At 39.8% G+C, this 22,750-nt stretch overlaps 2 protein-coding genes across 2 annotated transcripts; both read left to right on the top strand.

Moving 5' to 3' along the window:
* The first annotated feature begins 7,013 nt into the window (after positions 1-7,013).
* On the top strand, positions 7,014-12,690 carry obi1 (ORC ubiquitin ligase 1). Its single transcript, XM_055045096.1, has 6 exons — positions 7,014-7,162; positions 7,356-7,491; positions 8,947-9,038; positions 10,060-10,281; positions 10,412-10,500; positions 10,981-12,690. Exons 1-6 carry the CDS (start codon positions 7,076-7,078, stop codon positions 12,356-12,358), a joined length of 2,004 nt encoding a protein of 667 aa, XP_054901071.1. The 5' UTR covers positions 7,014-7,075; the 3' UTR covers positions 12,359-12,690.
* A 1,163-nt stretch (positions 12,691-13,853) lies between these two features.
* pou4f1 (POU class 4 homeobox 1) lies at positions 13,854-16,897 on the top strand. Its single transcript, XM_055045097.1, has 2 exons — positions 13,854-14,205; positions 14,621-16,897. Exons 1-2 carry the CDS (start codon positions 14,083-14,085, stop codon positions 15,605-15,607), a joined length of 1,110 nt encoding a protein of 369 aa, XP_054901072.1. The 5' UTR covers positions 13,854-14,082; the 3' UTR covers positions 15,608-16,897.
* The last annotated feature ends 5,853 nt before the right edge of the window (positions 16,898-22,750 follow it).

Below are 22,750 nucleotides of genomic sequence, written 5' to 3'. Positions count from 1 at the left end.
TGCTCCCTGTTAGGTCACAAGAAGAAGAAGAACAAAAAGGAGAAGAAGAAGGAAGCAGATCAATTTTCTGTCTAGCACATATACGATAGTTTCCATTTATCTAGCAGCAAGAATAATGAGATAATATGCATTTTTAATAGTTCATCCTCAGAATATTAAATAACCCTTCACCTCTGTGCGTGCTTTATCAGTTGAACTTTCTGTTTAAAGTTGATCTGAAAATAGAACATGGAGGAGGAGGAGGGGGGCAAAGGCGAAGTAATGGATATCCCTGTTTCCTAAAAATGGCTGTGACGATGATTGAGAGTGAGGAAGATTCTGACTCACAGTCTTCTCATTTGCCCTGAAACGCGACACGCAGATGGATGGCGACGAGCGGCGTAATCTGACAGTGAGAGAATGACAATCCTACCGAAGGTCTAATCCCACACCTAAATACTGTCTGAGAATTTGTTGATGCATCGGGATCAATCTGAGGCAACGGGCAAATTTACAACCACACTGAAGCACTGATGTGAGCTCAGGGAAGTTTTCCGTCTTAAGTCATCAATATCTGAAAAGCTCTCTGTAGGTATTTCTTTTTCACCTAATTTGTGACAAAATTACTGAGCTAAAGATTTTTTTCTCTGCACAAAATTGGGCTCATTTGACAAAAAAACAAAAAACAAAAAAACAGGGTTTTGGTATAACTGTAAGGCTGTGCAATTTGTCTTTTTCTAATGGATTTCCAGCTTGTGACACACCACAATATAGATTCGTAAAGCTATATGAGGCATTAGAGATTCAAGTACTTTATGTCCTATTTATTCCTTATGTGCCACAGGCCCCCCGTCTTGAGATATGACCAGCTCGAGAAACCTTTAATAAAATAAAAAAGTAAAAAAGGGGAAAATAGAGATTTACAACAGGCCATTTTGACAGTAGATTTGATATAAGGTGTTCATAACAAGTTTTGCATTTTGTTCCAGGTCCCCTCACACACATTTTAATCATTTTTATGTGATCTATGTATGCAGCACTCATCCTCTCTCTGTCACCCAAACCCTCCAATGTGTCTCTCTTAAACAGATTGCTACAATACTTGTAATGATGGTCCTTCCCAGCTGTGCTGCAGGAGAGGGGAAGGGAGCAGCAGGCTCTAGTATTACCATAATACCCACTCCCTCCCTCTGCTGTCCCAAGGGTCTGTGTGTGGCAGCACTGGGACGTGGGGTAACTCTGCTAACTGCTGTGGAGGGGACTCAACTGGCTGCCGGTCCTGCAGGCTTTGTGAATTTGTGTGAGCGTGCTCGTCCGTGCGTGTGTGCGCGTGAGTCTGTGTGTGAATGTGACAGGGCTGAACCTGCCTGTGGGCGATGTAATAAAAGCGCCACGCTCTGCTGCTGGTGATGGTGGCAATGCTGCTGGAGCTGCAGAGGAGGGGATAAATATAAAGCAAGGAGGAGTCGGCCCCTCAAGTCACGGCTTGACTTACATCCTAATAATTAGGCTCCTTTCCAATAAAACAGGGATTTGTAGCCATGCATCTCTTTTACTTCTGTTTGCTATTCTGCAGCGAAGAAAAATGCAAGATCTGCTACAGAATCTTTTCAAAGGCAGGAGCCTTTGAAAAGATTGAATTTAAGCAACATCAAAACAACATGGGCAGAGCTTGGCCACGATGCTAGCTTGTAATTATAACATCATTTCAGTAAACATTATTTCCAACTTAATGATTTTTACTTTAAGCCATTAGGTCCTTCTTGAAATGATACAAAAAAACACATTTACAACTATTTCTGAATGTTTGAAAATCAATGGATGAGCCAAGGGGGTTACTATTACATGTTACCCTACCTTCCAATTTATAATTTTGCGTAATATTCTCAAAATTACATTTCTCAGCTCTATCAATCAACTGAATTCAGCCCCAATTTGGTTTAACTCTATTTCATGTTGTTTCAAACAGTTTGCAGTGGCTGGGTTAAACGTGCAAACCCATGTTAAAAATTTTAACGCCTTCAGTGAAAACAAATCCTTCAGGTAGAAATCATAGCTTTGAAAAATGGTACAGTAAACAAACACCCTTAAACTAATTGCTAGTTGAACAACTTCCTGATTTTATTTCAGCTTTCAGTGTTGTAGGGTATACACCACACATTACAGTCTGATTTACCTGAAATAAAGCTCAGCTACAGCAGGATTTTTCCAAAGTTTGTTCATTTGATTCCAACAGCGGTATAAGGATGTCAGTTGAGAGAAAAGAACAACAGTGACATGAGAAAAACAAGACATTTCCCCCAAATTGTTGAAACTAGAAACTGGTCATGAAGTTGCCAAGAGCCTGACGGTAACACTGAAATAATAACTGGACTGTCTGGTAATCACAGGTTGTGTGACAACAGACTCCTGGATTCTCAATCGGTCTACACGAAGCAGGAGGAATAAAAGACAGAAGCCTTTTCTTCCAAATAAAATATTTAGGCCTGACTAAAATACACTAAAACCTTGTAGAATTATGATGAAACTAAATTTGGTCTTCTTACACCAAGCATGCCTGAAATTACCATTACCATATCTAATATATGCTGGTCGCAGCATCATTATCCTGGCTTATTTTCTCTCAGAGGGAACTAAATTTATTATCGAGGTGGATGAAATCATTAATAATTCTTAAGACCACTCAGTTTTGACTCAAAAACCTTTTGCTGTAGCTGTCTGCTATGAAGCTTATGATTAAAGGTATTTTAGTGAACATAAAATAAAGGCTGAATATGCACCTAATGCAACAAAAATGTCACAATCAGAAGACAACTAAAGTTTGGGAATGGAGATGTCAAAGTTCAGAACTAACTATTGCAGAAAATAATGTGGGTTCACCTGGAAAGAGCTAAGCAAGACAAAGTGGGGTTAAATCAAGTTAAAAGGTGGATAAACAAAATACTAGATTAAGATGTGTACACTTATGGAAACAATTTTTGAAGCATTTAGATTTTTATTATCATTGTTATTTTATACATCTATTTCTTTTATTTCCCTCAGACAGATTTTTTTTCAGTTGAATTGTATGTGACATTTAAGGTGGGACGACTTTGGAAATGATATAGCAAATATCAAACTTCAACAAGGATGTGTTCTTATAGGGCATGACAACATCTTGTTTTTAAGATTATTTTCCTTAGTTGTCAGCTGATGCTTGTGACTGCAAATCTGAAAAATCCCCAAAATTCAAACTGTGCAGGATTTTCAGAGTGCCAGACACACAGAGGCAAGTGGGGGCTGTGTGTATGCAGGAGAGAGAGAGAGAAAAAGAGAGAGAAAGAAACAGAGAGAAGGGCTGTGCAGGATGGTGGTCTAGGCAGGGGGTATCAAGCTAATTAAAGCAAGCATTTGTCAGAGATTAAGCCTTAAACAGAAAAGGTCATCTGAGCACAAGAGCGCACAGTTTCGCTGCTGTGCTCTAAGGGCAATCTAAACCTTTCCAAGCTAAATGGTAAAGATGCTATTTGAAGGGGGAGGGTGCCGAGATCCTGACCAGCGACAAGACTGACACTCGGGTCATTGGTTCTTTACTGTCCATTACACATGCTGGTCAAATCTGGCAATCGGTGTCATTTAGGGATGAAAAATAAGCACCGGGACAAGATCAATAGATGCAGCCATCTCAACCAGCTGTGATTAATTGACTGCCTCCAATTAATGACTGGCCTGTTGCAAAGCAATGCAATCTCAGCAGAACAATGCTTATTTGACTTATTTCAGGAAAAATGTGTTTATTTTCGCTGGCATATCATCAGAATAAATTCATTTACCAGTTCAGGTGGCATCTGTTGGTTTACTGGAGTAAACTGGAAAGCTTTTTTTCTCATGGCATCATGTATTTTAGGTGCTTTCTGAAGTCATTTGCAGTAGTGAAATAAAGGCAGACATTCACATGGCTTATTTTAGTTTATAAGGCACAGGAACTAAAAATATTTGAAAACTGTCTTTCATGGTGTTTCAAAGGTCTGTATTCATTGATATTGCCTCATTATAAGCAAACAGCGAGCAGTGACACAGAATAATACCAAATAAACTGCAGTAAAATTTCAATATTCTCTCATTTATCTAACCTTATTCATCCTGGACATTAACTTTGAAGAGCATGGCATAAAACTGGGGATATGAAATATGAGCAGGAACAAGTGCTGGCTTATGATCCGTTTAATAAACCATTGAGGACAGTCCAACAAGTACTGGTGATGTTTTTAATCTGGAATCAGTGTACAAGGTTATTTTGCACTCAGTCAATTGTAATCATATTAGATCCCGAGAAGATGTCCTGGTTTTAGATACGACGAAGCGCAGGACGTGTAACCTCAGGCATGAGTAATGGCCCTACAGGGTTAAACTCTGCTACTGATGTAATTTGAAATATTTTTAGTGGAATTTATGCTAATATTGGGCCACTCGGAATAGATATTCATAAATTCAATCATTTTCATCCGAGACAATGACATGCGAAGTAATATATGGTAGTTTTTATATGGTGGGACTTTAAAAGATTAAATGATAAAAGACATATCAAGTTAGATATTGGGCTGTGTTATATTGTTTCTTTTTTTTCTTCAAAATACAATGAATACAAACCAAATTACACATTTGAAAACAGTTTTTTCTATAAATTATATTTATATATCTGAATGACTTTTGTCTTGATAAATATATTTATTGGCTTATGAGACAAGACAAAGAGAATATTTATATGATGATGGGAATCTGCTAATTTATTTATTTTCTATACACTAAACTCTTACATGTACACTAAGGTGTTTTCCTGTGTATTCCATCCCAAACCCCATTGCTTAGCATGTCTCTGAGACATATTTATGGTGAGTTCAGCAGTTTTATTAAGTTCATCAACTGACTTTTTCACCTGCAGACGTGGTAGTTTCTATGTGCATTCACAGTCCTATTTATACTGAGTAGTGAGTGCACTGCAACTTCAACACGAAACATTTCCCCTTCCAAGTTCAGCATCTTTTATATCTCAGCTTAAATGGAACAATAAAACTAATAAAACAGAGCTCAAGAGCAGATCGTCATGTTGTTTAAATGGAAAATGCTGACATGCATGGACAAACCATAACATAACATAACATAACATAACATAATATTTTGTATTATTTTATCTAGTGTTAAATAAAGACCATCAGATGTTACAGAAAGAAGAACACATTTCCAGCACATGCGGTCTGATCACTTTCAAGCTCTCAGCTTTATTTATCGCTGAGAAAGTTATTACTCATCAGCGGATGCATAATATATAAAAGCTCCTGGTATTTTAAGCTTCAATATTCAATATTGTTTTGTATTTATAGCACTAAGCTTATTGATTATGCTTTTTTCACCTTGATATACACACAAACGTATTAAAATATATTACAGCTCTCTTGTTATGGCTTGTTAGCCCACTGGGTTGGTAAGCCTGCGCTTAGATTTACAGCCACTGCTAATTCAGTCTCCTGGCTCTCATCAACTCTGTGTCAAACATGAGATTAAATAAACCTATTATATTACTGAACACCAAGTAGCACAGAAATGCTATAAGTGACAAGTTAGACTACAAGGGAATATGTCAGCTGGAAAAAGGGAAGCGAAAAACTATTTATTTTCATTTGTGGATAGTGGGATGTAAAACCAATGTTAAAATCTGCAAAAATAACCATTAGTATCAATAGGATAAAAACAAAGATATATTTTTTAATTTCCTTTTAATAAAGTAAAAGGCATACTGTTATAATTGACATACAAAATACCTTCAAGAATGTAATTAAAATGTTTAGGAATAAAATTAAGATATTAACCCATGATTGATATGATCAAAATCACCTCCAAAAACAACACAGGGACAATTTTAGCACATAATCCATATTCAGTGTTAAATAGTTGGCACAACTATTCAATTATGAGGAAGATAGATTAGGAAGCTTTGATGTTCTGAGTTGGAAAGTGCGAGTTCATTTTTTTCTGACTTTTAATATATAAGTTCAAAGTCAGACTTAAGAAGATCCACAACTTCTTCTGTTCACCAAACAGAAAGTCCAGAGTCTTCCAGAGGAATCCAAGCAAACAAGAGAAATCCCAGACTGTGCTGTAAGTGATATTTCAACCAAGTGGAATTGCACAGAAAGGCAACGCCCAGTCTAGTTGTAGCCCATATCTGGGATACGTCTGTGAGCGGTGGGCCTTGGAGCGCTGACTCTAGTTTGTGCATCTCCATTACTTGTAATGGAGGACGTTTCAAATCCTATTCAGTCTGTAGTTATTAAGCCTATCGCTTTCACGCAACTTTCCAATATGCTTGCATACAGCACTTTGTGAACAGTCAGCTCCCTTTGTGGTTTACCCACCTAGTAGGGTGTGCCAAAGACTGAACTGTCAAGTCAGTTCTTTTTTATGATTGCATAGACTACAATATCACATACATGTATTTAAATATAAACAAAATATTCATGTAGTATTAATGTCTTTTTACAGACTGCATTGGGGTGTAAAATATAATATAAATGGACACGAATAGATGTTTATAGAGAACAATAATTCATCCATTTGAGTTTCACTTTTTAAACTAGTTAACTATTGTTGTTAAAAAAGCATTTATTTTGTTAATTAGTCTGTTCTATGCATCAGCTTTACACACAAATACATTAAATATGACAGTTTGGTTTAATCACAAAACCTTAAGGTGGAGTTAAGGTTTTATGATTCTTTAGGAGGTGAAAGCGATCTGGCTGGTGAGATGAGCCATATTGTTCGGATCTCCAAAACAAGCCGCAATTCCCATCCTCCAACACAAACCCTTTTGTACAAGTTTTACTTCTGCTAGCAGAGAAAAACTGTCTTACTAACCTTGACATTTTTATTTGGTTTTTAAACAGCACATTCAGTTCAGTCACCGCCTGCGTTCACATCAGATTTTCAAATAAACACGTTTGCAGACGCCTTTTTGGCCGTTGAGGCTTTCCGTAGTTTTCGGAGTCGGCGGGCGGAACAGCGGGTTCCCTAATTTGAAACTTTGTACCGCCTCAAAGGAAGGTCCCTTCTTCTCTGTGCTATGTTCTCTGGAAATATGGCTCATATCTACCAGACCTCGACCCTCTCCCTAACTCTGCCAATCTCGTGTCAGATATGTCTCGGAAAGGTAACAAACAGCGTTACGCTTTTTGACGAACTCACCATCTGTTTTGCTAGAACTGCGTTCACACGGAACAGACGGTCTCTTAGTGACAAACCAGTTCAGCTTTGCGCCGCCGTCATTTGCAAAGCCGATACGTTTCGTCTCGTCGTCGCCAGGGCCTGTTCTGGATATAACTCACTCAGGTTTGCTTCTGCAGGTCAAGCAGCCCGTCATCTGCGCCAACCACCACGTGTTCTGCTCGTGCTGCATGGAGATGTGGTTAAAGAAAGCCAACCAGTGTCCCACCTGCAGAGTGCCCATCACAGCCGAGACCCCCTGCAGGGAGATAATCGGTGCGTGGCTTCACCGCACAGCGACAAACCAAGACGAACAGTATCAAAACAGTGTCTATAATAGACAGTTTTTTTCCCCATAAACAACTAGATTATGAGTCATAGATGGTTCATCGGATTCCTGCAGTTTTTGTGGGAATTTCACACTTGTTTTGTGCTTGGGCCGCAAGTTCTACGCCATAAATACATAAGTTTACCTTGGATTAATTGTTTCAGCAATAGTCAGACATGAAATATAGAACCTCCTCAAATCATTAAGAAAGGTTGCAAGTTTAGACAAGCAAACTGATACCAGCTTAGACAACGGGCTTGGCTGAAAGTGTCTGAAACTACAAATATTTTCCAAACTCTGTTCTACTTCTCCAGAGTTACCAAACCTGGTTTTCCAAACTGTCTGGGTCTTGTAGAAAAAAATGGTGAGTTTAATTAGGGCCAGATGTTGGTACCAAAGTCAGTATTGGCAGATATTATGTTTTAACATCTAAATATTGGTCTGATTAATAAAACTGGGCCGATATAACAACCAATATTTATTTCCACATTCTCTCCCTTTATTTGTTAAGGGCTAGGGGCGAGTGTTGGTCATGTGGTGTTTGTTTGGTCATGTGACTGATGCAGTGCAGGATTGTGAGAGCACTTGTTTTAACCCTCTCCAGGCAGATGTTTCAGATTTGCAACAGCTTAATGCTACTTTGCTAGTCTTTGCTTGATCATTGGCAATGACAAATATATATAATATATATATATATATATATATATATATATATATATATATATATTCGTCTCACATTTTCATATTGAAACATCCTTAAATTTTCCTGACTACTTGTTTGATTGTGCTTACCCTCAAGCTCACCAAGATTAGCCATAAAAAACAGTTATTTAAGACATGACCAGCTACAGTGAGTGTTTTAACCTTTTGAGTTGGAGGAAAACCAAAGTTCATTTTCTGCTGAACCAGTCATTTTTGATTGTAGAAATCAAATAACTACTACGTCAATGAAGGAAGAGTGTACAAGAGTTTTTGTCCTCAAATAACAAATAAATATCCAGCCGTAAATGTTCTGCTTCTGCTTTATGCTCTTTAGAATCCAGGCCTTATTTACAGAAATCAGTTGTGATATCTATACGATTAGAGTTGATCCTGTTGCCTGTTACAACAATACGTTAGAGCTGAAAATTAAAAGTTTAAAGGTGACTAAATGTAGCTATATGCGATTAAGGACTGATCAAAAGCTTTGAGTTGACACCGTATTGAAATAAGATCTGTTGCTCAGCTGTGATGGGAATGCTGAGAAGCCTGTTTGAACGTCGTGTTTATCAAATAGAGGTGTGGAGTTTCTAGTTAAACTCTGGTAGAAATTCCTCCTGGAAACGCTGAAAGCTGATATTTTAATTCTTCTTTAATATCACTGCTCGTCTTTTACTGCACTCTGTTTTTTTTCCTCCCCACAGGAGGGACAAATGATGGCGATTACAACGAGAGCCCCTCCATGAGGAAATGTCTGAGGAAAACCAGAGGAGAGCTGCTTCTACGAGAGTATGAGGTTGTCAAATATAGATTCCTTTTAGGTTTTATTTTAGTATCAGTGGAGATATTGAAAAGAGTGCCATATATAGGATTACTGCTGGGGATTTGTAAGTGGAAGTGGAGTTTTGTGAAGCAGATGCTCATAAAGTGAGTTGGTTATGGAGAACCGACATTAAAGTAATAACTCAAATATTCATAAAACTTTTTAGTTGTTGTAGCTACTTAAAGATGTCCTTTGCTGTGCGTGTCATGTCCTGTCCACTTCCTCAAATCTAAACGCTCACCACTCGAAATAATTGAATATGCAGTGCACTTATAGGAAGGTAATGGACACCCTTTTCGTGTTGCATTTTTCAAAGAATTAAATTGTTTTGCATTAAAAACATCGGAGGGAAAAATATAAACAACCTGAAATAGCTATATTGCATCATTTTATAAAGAATCTGAACGTAACATAAGCTTCAGGTGTTCTTCAAGCATTTCTCTCCCATTTGAATATTCTAGATAAAGCCATTTATAGAGCTTACGTAAGATTTAAATGATTGCACTAATGTGCGTTTTGTTTTCAAGAGAAGAAAACAAAACGTGTTCTACAACATTGACTTGTCACATTATAGACGGCCTATAATGTCTATAATTATTATAATTATAAAGGTTCAACGTTTGTTGAACGTTGAACCTCTCATACGTTCAACAAATGAGAGGTGAACGTAATAGGATGAAAGATCTGCCAATTGTGGTGGTGGCAGAGTCATGCTCTGGGGTTGCATTTAATCAGCGTGGTTGGAGTCAAGTTGGATAAAATGTTCATCATTTCAAAACTAACTCTGACTCTAAACTTTTTAATTTGGCTGAACTTTTAGTATAACTTGGACCGACGCATTCAACCAAATCAACAAAGAATACTCCATCCAGAAGATCTAGTCCTTTTCCATGTTTTATTATTTTTGCCACCGCATATTAATTTTTTTTAAGCTTTAGAAATTCTTGATATGGTTTAGATGTCAACAATCAGATACATAAAATCTCTTTGACAGGAGGAGCTCGATGGACTCATCAGAGAAAATGAGGAGCTAAAATCAAAAAATCAAAGTCTGGAAGACCAACTTAAGACTGCTTTGCTCCCGTGCAACCTCAACACAGAGCAGCCGGATGACAAGAGAGTTTCGCTTTTCGTGGTGGAGGAATGGAAAAACAAACTTCAAGCTGCCACAGACGTTTGTGATAAGATCAAACACGACATGGACAAGATGAGAGAGGTAATCTGTAGATTTTAATACTAAACATGAATGCATTTTATTCATGTCTAGAATGAATTTGATTGTTTTAGTGTTCATTTTATTAATCTTTCTTGATGCCAATGAATACATCTATTAATGTGTTTCTCAGGCAAATAAGATTTTGCGATCTCAAAATGTTGACCTTGTGCAAGAGAATATGAGACTGAAAGCCGAGGTGGCAAGCAGATCTCCTCAGAAGTAAGTAACGTTTTGGTGTTTATCTTTTCTTTTTTCTGATACCAGTTTTCTTCTGTCATTAAGTCACTGTAATAAGTTTCAATTTGAGGAAATTTATTTTTTTGTTTGAAATATTCACTATCATGTTCATATGCCATCTTTTGTTTCCTTCTACTTGAAATATTTTATTAACCCCAACCCTGATTTACAAAAGGGGAGGCAGAGTATTGGATTAAGTTTCTGTCAACAAACATGAGTGTTAGACATCAATAAAAACAAATGCGTCTGCCTTTAAGTGAGATCATGTTTACTTTAAATTTGAAAAAGATGGCAAAATTTCAAAATTTTACTTGCGCATTTCTATTATGCCTGTTTTATAGTTTCTAGATTGCAAAAATGTTCATTTTGAATAAACAAAGACTAATGAAGACGGGTTGTGATTCATCTAATTGTCATTTTACTTGTTTGTTGTCATTTCATCACAAACTGATCTGTTCTTAGGTTTGGCCGCTACACTGTGGCAGCCCTGGAAGCTAAGATTCAGCAGTACGAGCGCGACGTCGATCACCTGAAACGTGCTCTTGATCGCAGCGACCAGTACATCGAGGACCTGGAATCTCAGGTCAGGACGTCTGAGAACAGACAGCTTGAGACACAAGAAGCTCTTGGGACGAACAAAGGCGCAACTGATGTTCTCCTACAGCAACAAAAAATCAATATGATGATGAGAAGCTTGAGCGACAATGAGAGAAGGTCCATCTGCAGCAATCCGGAAGCAGAATGTCGGACATTTTCACGGAATCACAGTTTGCTGTTCCTGCCGTCAGCAGATCACAAGGAGGTTCACAGAAATGTCCTTGGAGACCAGAAGAACGAGGACTCTGAAAGCACTTCCTCTGACTTCTTGCCCACCACTCCTTCCTCTGCTTTCCGCTCACTGACCTTGAGAAGCCCTGGCATCCGTGAGAAGAGAGTTGCATTTAAACCTGCCTCTCATCTGAGAAGGCTCGATTTTGAAGAATATGCTAGCCATGGGAAGACTAGCGCAGCCTTGGAGAAAAAAATCAACGGCCTGGAAAAGTTTCCTAAAGGCTTATATCAAACCGAAATGGAATCCTCCAAATCTGTCTTCTGGGGCTCCTGGCAGAGATCAGGTTTGCGGGACATGTCACACCCAGGTCCAAGTAAAGAAAACTTAGCGAAGGGAGGTACATCTGCTACTCTTATCAGAGAGGAGCCTGATAGTTTACAGATGTCCAGTGAGGCATCTATGGATGCAGCTTACCTGGACAAAATATCAGAGTTGGACTCCATGATGCACGATGGAGAAAGCTCCAGTAGCCGGGGATCCCTCACCTTGGCTTCCTCTCCTAACATAAACTTGGATAACACTGTTGTCTCAGAGCAGCAGACCCGCCCTGACACCTTGGCCGACAATAACGACAAACCTGCGATTCCAGAGGAGAATAAGAGCCAGTGTACAGACACTAACAAGGATAGTGATTTGAATGTCAGCGTTGCTCCAACAGGCTCTGACAAGGAAAGCTTTGCTGCTCAGGTGTCAAATGGGATGGATGATGCCCGTGTTTCTGGCTCCGCAGAGCGTGCCGGGCCCTCCCTGAATGAAGAAATGTCGTTTGACTTGTTGTTTGATCCTCTGGATGAAATTAAGACTGCTCCCTCTGACTCCCTCAGTCCAGAAACCCAACACCAGCATCAGGATCATGTGAACCCTTCATTCTCCTCTGGCTGCACTAGTAGTAAGCCTGTGAACACAACAAGAGACAGAAGTGCTCTGAACGGTTGCCAGCCAGTAAAGAGAAAGTCACGCAGTCCCTTCAACACCAGCAGTCCCACCAAACTTTCAAAGCTCATGTAATGGCATTGAAAACTACATTTTCAAAACCGCATTTCATCCTTTAGGGTGTAATTTATTATCTTTTTGTTGTTGTGTAGTGTTAAATGAATTAAACTAGAACAACATTGAGGTACTTTTTGTAAAGTGGGGTTATAGGTCTCTTAGCAACTCGATTAGCATAAAGCGTATTTTCAGCATGTAACATAATACTAACTCCAACAGTTGTTTTGTGCTGGGACTTTTATCAGACTTATTTGCAGCCTACTTGTGTGTAGTTTTCTGCTATTAACCAACTGAGATCATTGTTTAATAAAAAAAAAATATTATCTTGAAACACTGAAATGCTACAGAAAAAAAAATTGTGTTATTAAATAAAGAAGTAATGCAAAGCAAAAAATGTGTGAAAACTGTATGTTTGTGAATTTCTGCTGCCTTGAGAACCCGGTGTGGTCCTGTTTTGTAGTTAGATTCCAACATTTATTTGTTTTTTACTGCATATGACTTACAAGACCTTCAGCTGTCACAATTATTAATACATTTCTATTAAAAATGGAAACAGCACAGCCTGTTCATGTCAACAAAACCTTGTAAGGACACACATTAGAGACCTCACACACAGCAGCAGCGAGCCGCCTTATTTATTATGCAAATTTAACGGTGCCGTGTATATTTCACATACCTCTAATCACTGCATGAAATTTTAATTGGATAACCATTGTGGTTTGAATTAATGAAGTGTTAATTCATTGGGATTAATTAATTTAGATAAAGACCGTGTGAGGTTTGGTGATGTATTAAATCAATTTGTTTTGCACTCATCTGGCAATGATGGGCCTTAATGATCAGGTGGTGCTCTCTGTTTTCTTTTAATTAGGGATGAAAAAGAAAAGAAGGATCCTGCCACCTGGACTGGAAACTTTACCAATATGACTTGATCTCCTAGTAGTGGTTAAAAAGAAAACCAGAATTGACTGAATATTCTGATATAATTAGGTCTGTGATTTTGCGAAATGTTACTTTTCTGTGACTCAGATTACATTAAGAATGAGTGCAATTTCATTATATATATATAAGAAAATTGCAGCTGCATATTTATATACATATATATATTGTCTGCACTCATTCATATATATATATATATATATATATATATATATATATATATATATATATATATATTATATATATACACACACACACACACACACAAGCCAAAATTAGCTGCACTGGGTCATTTGTGAATTGGAGCTGAAGTAAAGAATGAGGCCTGAAAGCTACTGATGTACTCCTGTAGCTGGATAGAGAGAAGCCCTAAAACGCAAGCAACTACTCTCCAGATGTGATTGCCTGCCCTGTGAGCAGTTTTTTTTTTTTTAAATCTGTCAGCCAGTTCACTGTTCTGGCAGCTTGTGTCTCGCGAGAGCAGCCGAGCACGGGCTTGACGAGATCTGAGGCGCTCAGGTGTAAGCCTCTCTCATCCCCAGCAGTGGGGGAAACAGTAGACAGATAAGTGCGTCTGAGAGACTGCAGGCATCTCTGTGATCTCCGGGCACAAGGCTGCCGCGCTCGGCGCACTACAGAGCGAGCCGCACTGCATCATTACCGAACAGGCAAAGGATCTGTGATTATCTATGACTATTTTTCAGCTCCCGTAGCTGTTCCCCTCCCCCCAACCCCCCTTTATTTTATTTATTTATTTATTTATTTTCTTCTCCTGTGCACTTTAATTCGAGACGTTCGCCAAGATGATGTCCATGAACAGCAAACAGCCGCACTTCGCCATGCATCCCTCCTTGCCCGAGCACAAGTACACCACTCTGCATTCCAGCTCGGAAGCTATAAGGAGAGCCTGCCTGCAAACTCCACAGGTAAATGATCCCAGAAAACTTTACCTTCTTTGTCACTTTGCCTTGCCTCGGCTGCTCGCGAGCGACGAGCGCTGTCTTGTGCGTAATAACGAGAGGCGCTTCGAGGCACTTTCCGCCAAGGCGCGCGCGCTTAATGTTTTTTTCATGTGTTCCACAGCAATCACTCGGAGAGTCTGTGATCTTTTTGAAAGCATGCTCGCGCAAAAGACCGGCGTTCGCCGTTTTTGTATTAATTTTTATGACTTCCCGCCTCTGAAGGAATACTCAACTCTGCTACGTGTCGCCAAAAGTGTCGACTGACAGATGCATTTATGCACGTTTCTTTTCCTTCCATGTGCCTTTTCCTATTTTGCACCCACTCACTTTCTTCTCCTCTTCCTTTTCATTTTTTTTTATTTATTTTTTGCCCTCGCAGTTGCAGAGCAACATATTCGCGAGTCTGGATGAGACCTTGCTGGCCCGGGCAGAGGCTTTGGCCGCGGTGGACATCGCCGTGTCCCAGGGCAAGACGCACCCGTTCAAACCGGACGCCACCTACCACACGATGAGCACGGTGCCATGCTCGTCGACGTCCACCGTGCCCTTGGCCCACCACCACCATCACCACCACCACCACCACCACCAGAACCTGGAGCCTCCGGACATCATGGATCACATCGGTTCGCCGTCCCTCACCCTGATGTCCAGCGCGCACGACGGGACAGGCGGAGGAGGTGGCGGGGGAGGCGGAGGTGGCGGCGGAGGGCTCATCTCCACCTCCTCTGCCCACCCGCATTCCCACATGCACGGCCTGGGTCACCTATCCCACCAGGCAATGAGCATGAACTCGTCGCTCACCCACCACGGGCTCTTACAGGGCCATCACGGTGGAAGCCAAGGCGGCCCAGGGCTGACAAACCCCGGACTTCCCTCCATCAATGACTCGGACACAGACCCAAGGGAGCTGGAGGCTTTCGCGGAGCGCTTCAAGCAGCGGAGGATCAAGCTGGGGGTGACCCAGGCGGACGTGGGCAGCGCTCTGGCTAATCTCAAAATCCCCGGTGTGGGCTCGCTGAGCCAAAGTACAATTTGTCGATTTGAGTCCTTAACTCTGTCCCACAACAACATGATTGCGCTCAAGCCCATCCTCCAGGCCTGGCTGGAGGAGGCCGAGGGGGCCCAGAGGGAGAAAATGAGCAAACCTGACATTTTCAACGGCGGGGAAAAGAAACGGAAGAGGACCTCGATAGCAGCGCCGGAAAAGAGGTCTCTGGAGGCTTACTTCGCCGTTCAGCCTCGGCCGTCCTCCGAGAAAATAGCGGCGATAGCTGAAAAGTTGGACCTGAAAAAAAACGTGGTGCGAGTGTGGTTTTGTAACCAAAGACAGAAGCAGAAAAGGTTGAAATTTTCAGCCGCTCACTGATGGGCAAAGACAACAGAGAGAAACGAAACGGAGAGTTGGGTGACTGAATCTGGGGACCAAGGGACACTAACAAGACACCATTTTCAGTCTTTTGTCTCCGGCGACTTTACACGTTGGTGCACAACGGGCTATAGACACCCATTTTACGAGGCTTCATATATCTTGTTTATTTTTCACGTTATCGGTGAATGTGAAGTATGCAAATGCCAGACTACACAAATTTCGCTCAGTCGTCGCGAGGGAAAAGTTTAGCGTCGTCGTCATTGCCTTTCAAAACGCGTGGAAAGACGTGATTTGCTTGACACAGTATAGCGAGTTGTTTTCCTTCTCTAATAGGCCTATGATTTGAAATATAGCCATTTACGAATTACCTCATTTATTGTTGAAACTGTGTTTCGGTTCGATTCCCGTCACTCGTTTGGTATAGATAATTCACGAAGCTGTTCATTTATTCGTGTGTTCATTTGTTCTAATTTTAGAAGCTGCTACAAACTTCAATTTTTTTGTTTTGTTGTTGCAAACTTTAATGCCTAACGGAAGAAAAAAGAAAAACAGTCAAACAAAAACAATGAACGAAATAAATTGGGCCTGCATGAAATACTAATTCACGGGAAGAAAATAAGCCTCTACAGGCCATCATAATAACTACAGATATATTTATTTAAATTTGCACACAAAAAAGAGAGAGACCCTTTAGGTTTAGATCGACATGGTTTGTATGTACAGACTACAGTTTATCACTTTCAAGTGAAACAGTTTCTAGGGGTCTTGCGACACCTTGGGCATCACAGATCAGAGCACGAAAAGCTTGTGTGCTTCATGAAGGAGTAATCACAATTAAAGAAATAAAAATAAAGGAACATTTTTCTTTCATGTGTTTCAGTTTGCAGTGCAAACACTATGCATTTAAGAAAAAAAAATAAATAAATCACTGCTTACAGTAGTGCTATCTACTGATAGACCTTATTTATTTTATTTGTTTTTTGTGGGTGGTTGTAAGTCACTGTTAAATGCTTGTTTTTCGCGTTAAGCTCACCTCATTGTTTGTCGTGTTAACTGTTACGGAGTCGTTGTGTCAGTGCTATTTACTTTTGTGCACAGGTATGTTTACAGAACTGCGGCGACATGCGCGTCATGGAAAAAAAAATGTCTCCTTCCCTCACTCACAACTTCTACACTCTCCTCTGTTGTCTTCTTAATTTCGTTGGTTACTCTCCATCCTGTACGCCAAAAACCCAGCGGGGAGTGTGTTCCAGCAATCTTCTAATAAATCAAAGAAAGAAAACCGTGCTTTTTTTTCTTTTTTTTTTTCCTGGTTGTGATTGGACACGCCACTCAAGGAGCTCATTGCTGTTGCGCAATATTATGGAAACGACTTTGTTAAAACTGAAATAATTTTAGTACGACATGGAGTTATGTTTCTCCCCTTCAGCTCTGCTTTCTTTGTGTTTCCTTTTCTTTATTTTTTCTGTCTTGTTTTCTCCTAAACCTCTTCCCTCACTCCCCCCCCCCCCCCTTTTTTTTTTTTTTGCAAATAAAGCTTGGATGGGAAATGTATTTTATTTGAATCACACATATTAAATCAAACAATAATTTAATATATTGTCAAATTAAAAATATGACAGATATTATTGATGATATTTACCTGCATTCGATAATAAAATAATTATAACTGTAAGAGTAATAATTAATAATAAATCCGTTTTTTTTTCTTCTAAATTTCACATTAGACATTAGCTTAACAAGAGAGAGAGAAAAAAAATTGACAAATTGGGGATAGCTATTGGAAAAGTTTGTTTCCAATAGCTATCCCTTTACTAATAACAATAAAAACTAACAATAATAATGCACTATTTCATTCATAAATTAATGTTTCTTCCCTAAGTAAAATTGCAATTATCATTTTTTTAAATTTCAGGATAAAGTACCACTCTTCTGGATTTATGGAGACGCCTTTCAGGCCTTGATCCACTGAAGTGTCACAGCAAAGTCAGACTAACTCAGCTGTAACATAAAAGAGGGCATGCAAATGAAGAAAAAGACAAAAAAAAAAAAAAAAAGAAAAAGAAAGAAGCGAGCAAAACCAACACAAAGTAATAAAACATCAGATGTTATCTTTGAAATATCACAATGACATCTCATCCCTCCTTTAACTGCACTGTTTTAACTCTAAACCTGCACTGATTTCTTTTTTTCCTTCCTTCATATTCACCTGGTACTTGGTCCTATGAATTGCTCTGAATTTTTATAAGCGCGTAATGCAATATTAATTGAGGTTTGCCGCTATAAAATGCAATACTTTCAGTCGGCATTCGGGGTTTTCAGAGGAAGTGGGCATGTGGAGGACGTCGTTTGTGTAACGGCAGCGAAAGCTTCTGCTTTTTGTTTTCTGTAGCTTTTTGGCCAAATTGGACAGAAGAGGAAGCGGCTCGTCAAAAGCAAGTAGGAGATATATACATACATATTTTTGTTTAATTTCACATAGGTTTTAATAAGAATGAGCAAATAATGATTAGATTGTTTCAGAAAGAAAGCTTAGGACAGTGTACAGCTTGGTTATTTTGTAGGAAATAATAATTAATGTCATTTAGTGAAAACTTGAATGCTATCTATCTATCTATCTATCTATCTATCTATCTATCTATCTATCTATCTATCTATCTATCTATCTATCTATCTATCTATCTATCTATCTATCTCTCTATCTATCTATCTATCTATCTATCTATCTATCTATCTATCTATCTATCTATCTATCTATCTATCTATCTATCTATCTATCTATCTATCTATCTATCTGATATGACTTTATTCATTTATTTATTCATATATTTATCTATAGTACGGACAGTCGGCCACACAGCACCGTTGGCACTGAACCCTCTCCACCAGCAGCGCCACACGAGCCACATGGCGCATGATTTCAGCACCGCGAACAGCTCCGCTGGCGGACTGAAGAGTGATGCATTATTGAAAGCCTATATCAAACAGCTCTGGGGTGCTGTCTCTCTGCACAAGGGGCCACGGATGAAGTCGGACTGTCTGCCTTCACAATAGCCTCTAATATGTTAATGGCCGTAGGGGATGCCCGAGGTGCCGTCCCCAGCTGCCTCGCCTGCCATATGTCAAGCCGTCACGACAGAGCCCCTCTATTAATCAGCTGGGGATAGTTCATCGATGGCCTCGCCGATATCATAACCCTTAAAGCGCCATCAATACCGCGCCGCATCGTCACCTGATCTCAGGTATTCATAATACAGAGAGAGAGAGAGAGAGAGAGAGAGAGAGAGAGAGAGAGAGAGAGAGAGAGAGAGAATGTCTGCATGTCTGGATCGTTCAAGTAGGCCTACCCTAAACTCTTCCCACCGTGTTACTTCCCGTGATGCTTTGGGCGTGCTTCTTGGGCCACAGAAAACTGGTTTCACATTATTATTATTATTATTATTATTATTATTATTATTATTATTATTATTATTATTATTATTATTATTATTATTCACCATATAGGCAAATTTCGCCGATATTAATCAACTCTTCTGCTTCCGCCTTTGTGTCCTCGCGTAGGCCTTGATGGATTAATCGCCGAGGCTTCCGAAGGATCCCATAACTTAATTCCTGCAGGCTACTAGTCAGGGGAGTAATTAATCTATACCGCGGATGTAAATAAAAGGAAATTGGATTCCTGACAGACGAAATGAGCGAGTCTCTGACACCGCCTCGGCAAAATAATGATTTCGCCACGTTACGGTTACACGGGGCGCTTAGATTTACGAGCGCACGAGTTTTTACTATGGCTCTGAGCGGAAGAAAGTGAGCCTACTCTAATCGCAGCTGTTAGGCAACCCAGGTTAAGATGGATTGGATCATTATAATCTTAAGATGACGCGCTGACGGTAAAGAGAACAAAAAAAAAAAAAAAAAAAAAAAATGCTTACAATTGACGTTGGTTGGGTTATTTGTTTAATCTGAACTCGTTTTTTGTTTTTGGTATTATTTCTAAGCCACCTTATGAATTTTCTTCAAAAATAAATAATAATAAAAAAGAGAAGCCTCAGATGGCTCAGTTGATCTAACAATGCGCGCTGAGGTTGGCCTTTGGACGGAAATGTCAAACCGGGGATGCGGATGGGAAGATCCCCCAGATCTGCACTCATTTCCCACTCATATTTGCTCAGTAATCCGCCGTGGCAGCCCCTCATCGCCGGGGACCCGGTTTGAGAGGCGGTGCTGTTGACACAAGGGTATATTTCAATCACAGAGGGTTCAGAGTCAGACGCACAACTTATTTGTCTAATAAATCCGTCATTTAGTAAGAAAAATATTTGATCTTGAGGGGCTGACCTCTTGTCATGTAGCGAATGACAGATAAAAAATGGGAGTGGGCGCATCAAGGATATGCAGGTCGCTTTCATAACCGCAGCAACAACAACAACAATTTAGATTCGTTTTAGTGTGGAGCACAGAAGTCCTGCTGTGGGAGTATAGCTGTTTAGAAGAGGGGTCAAAAAGTTGTGGGAAAGCAAAATAAGATAGGCGACATGATGGGAGCAGCTCAAACTTGCAGAACAGGTGAAATCTTTTAAATTTGGAAATAAATTAACGACGAAAATTGGCAGTCTGTAGAAGACAAATTTGATATTTTGATTGTTTGCTGTGTGAAATTCAATACGTACTTCAATTGGTATTGACACTATTGCTATTATTATCATTATTAATGAGTAATAATAATTATTACGTATAGTTAATAATCACTCCTCCTCCTCCTCCTCCTCCTGCTACTACTACTACTAATAATAATAATTAACATTATTAATAATGATTATAATAACAATGTTTTGATCTTCCCAAAAGATTTATTTATAATTATATTCATTTTGTCACAAAAACCAACCAATCAACCAAACAAACAATAAAAACTCTTCTCCAAATTGGAAAAGTTCCCAGAATCAATACTTATGCAGCAACCGATCACAAATTGAGTATGAGTCAATGAGCCATGCAGGCTCACGCATTCATCTGTGTTGTGTGTCACATCTTTTCACCAAGCTCATAATTAGTAGGGCAGCTATAAACCCAACCCACAAAATCCCTGTTGTAAATGCGCACAACAGTCTTTCATAATGGCCAAGTGGTCAAGTTTAGTCCAAATAAAAAAAAAAAAAAAAAAAAACAAACAAACAAACAACAACAACAACAAAAAAACAACAACAAACAAATCTGGAAATATGCACGGTTTAACCTCAGTGCAGTTGCTTGAACTCACCCCTTGACAACTAAGCTGATAAAGTGCGACACTAAACCATCAAAACGCTTGTCAGTGTCTTCACGTGATCGTGGCGGGACGTTTCAACTCGTTCTCAAATCACGTCCCGCCACCTAAATGTCACTTTATGCTAAACCTGCCTCACTTCCTAAATGTCACTTATTTCCCAGTCCTTGCCTTCAAAGAGCCGCGCGCGGCCCCGGGCGGAGTGCTCTTTGAACCCTGCTCCCTCTCGTCATCACTCGCGCGCGTGTCAGCAGGTAGGCGCGCGAGGAAGGAGAGGGACGAGCGACCAGAAGCATACGATGGGAGGGGATGTGTCGGGGGGCTTAGAGGGAGAACATGCCAAATAGGGAGACCTAACGTCAGCGTCATCGACGTAAACTCAAGAGAAGCGACAGGAGTTCAAAACTAATGTATGTTCACTAGTGTGAATTTACAGATTTGTTGTTTATTTCAAATATTTCACTTAATAATAATAATAGTCTAATATTAAAATGTAGGACAGGAACTTCAGTTCTCTGTGAGAGTCAGGCTCAGCAAGGTTAACCAAAAATACCTCTGCATAATGTCACATTTTTTAAAAACGCACTTACATTATTTATTCTAACCTTGACTACATAAGATAAGCCTATCTTACAATAAGCATGCACAATATAATTTAAAACAAAAATAATGTGTGTAAAAGAGAAATGCCTTATTCTTTTTTAAATTGCAATTTTGTTTTCTCTTCTATTTTTGCAAAATGTAAAATAAGTAATTCTTTTTTTTTTTTTTTTACGTCGCTGACATTCGTGTTTAAGTACTTTGCATCGTCTTTTTGGGGTAATCTCCAGTCTCAAGTATGTTTCCACTTCATAAACTTTGTTTAAGCTACTATCAACTTTTACATGAACAAATATAAGCCCATTTACAGGCGTTTCGGTGCAGGCGCTTGATTCATAACCCTGATTTCTGCGTGCTGTCCTAGTTTGAGAACCAGCTTCGCACATATTTAAGGCCTAGTCTTTCGTGTGGTGGGAAATGGAGGGGAATTTCATGTTGCTGACAGGGGCCAGGTCCCCATCGGAGAGATATTCAATATCTTCCTCTGTACACACGGACTCCGATAATGAGGAGGGTGTCGGCCACCGTTTGCCCGCCGCCACGCCATCAAATATTCATCACTGTTGATTAAACAGCCGGCAGCTGCCGATCGGCCGGGTGTCAAGTTTGTATCCAGCTACCCCTGCGTACATTCAACCAGAATACAATACAGCAGGCCCCCGAAACGCTCGCCGAAATTGCGCAAAAGTTCACCGAGTGTCTCGGCTACGAGGAGCCCGTGAACGCGTCCGTGGAGGGCTGAGAGGTTTGTGAGGTGAACTTCGCGTGCTCTCTCAAAATGAAGCGAGGCTTAAGCGGACATTTACGTTTACATCCCTTGACTACCAGCTAAAATGACAGAAAGAAAAAAAAGTATATATAGGCCTATGTGTGTGAGTGGATGTGTGAGAGGTTACTGTGAGGCACAGTAAATATTTCATGAGTTGTTAGAGGTTGGGATAGACAAGGAGGAGGACTGCCCGGGAAGGTTGGTTCAACTCATTTGCTGAACTCGAAGCATACAGGGAAACAAATGTTCTCTCTCTCTCTCTCTCTCTCTCTCTCTCTCTCTCTCTCTCTCTCTGTCTCTCTCTCAATGTTATGCACGTGCAAACACGCACTGAAAGTCTGAAACCTGTTAAAGTCGTGGAGCAGCAGCGATCATAAGACTTATATTTAGCCCCTCTTGTTCTGATACTATTCTAAAGATGCATTATTCAATCACAAAGGGGCAGAAGTTTAATTATATCAAACTCTGAAACTATAACCCTTTTTTTTTAAAATGCATCTTATCT

The sequence above is a fragment of the Poeciliopsis prolifica genome, unplaced genomic scaffold, assembly GCF_027474105.1.
Source record: "Poeciliopsis prolifica strain line A6 unplaced genomic scaffold, Auburn_PproV2 SCAFFOLD021, whole genome shotgun sequence".
NCBI lineage: Eukaryota > Metazoa > Chordata > Actinopteri > Cyprinodontiformes > Poeciliidae > Poeciliopsis > Poeciliopsis prolifica.
This window is presented reverse-complemented; position numbering and strand designations above follow the sequence as displayed.

Bases quoted from the DNA above. Each gene is read 5' to 3' on its own strand.
- obi1 (XM_055045096.1), top strand. From the start codon at position 7,076: ATGTTCTCTGGAAATATGGCTCATATCTACCAGACCTCGACCCTCTCC. The intron at 7,492-8,946 runs GTGCGTGGCTTC...TCCTCCCCACAG, and splicing joins CCCCTGCAGGGAGATAATCG to GAGGGACAAATGATGGCGAT. The intron at 10,501-10,980 runs GTAAGTAACGTT...ATCTGTTCTTAG, and splicing joins GCAAGCAGATCTCCTCAGAA to GTTTGGCCGCTACACTGTGG.
- pou4f1 (XM_055045097.1), top strand. From the start codon at position 14,083: ATGATGTCCATGAACAGCAAACAGCCGCACTTCGCCATGCATCCCTCC. The intron at 14,206-14,620 runs GTAAATGATCCC...TTGCCCTCGCAG, and splicing joins CCTGCCTGCAAACTCCACAG to TTGCAGAGCAACATATTCGC.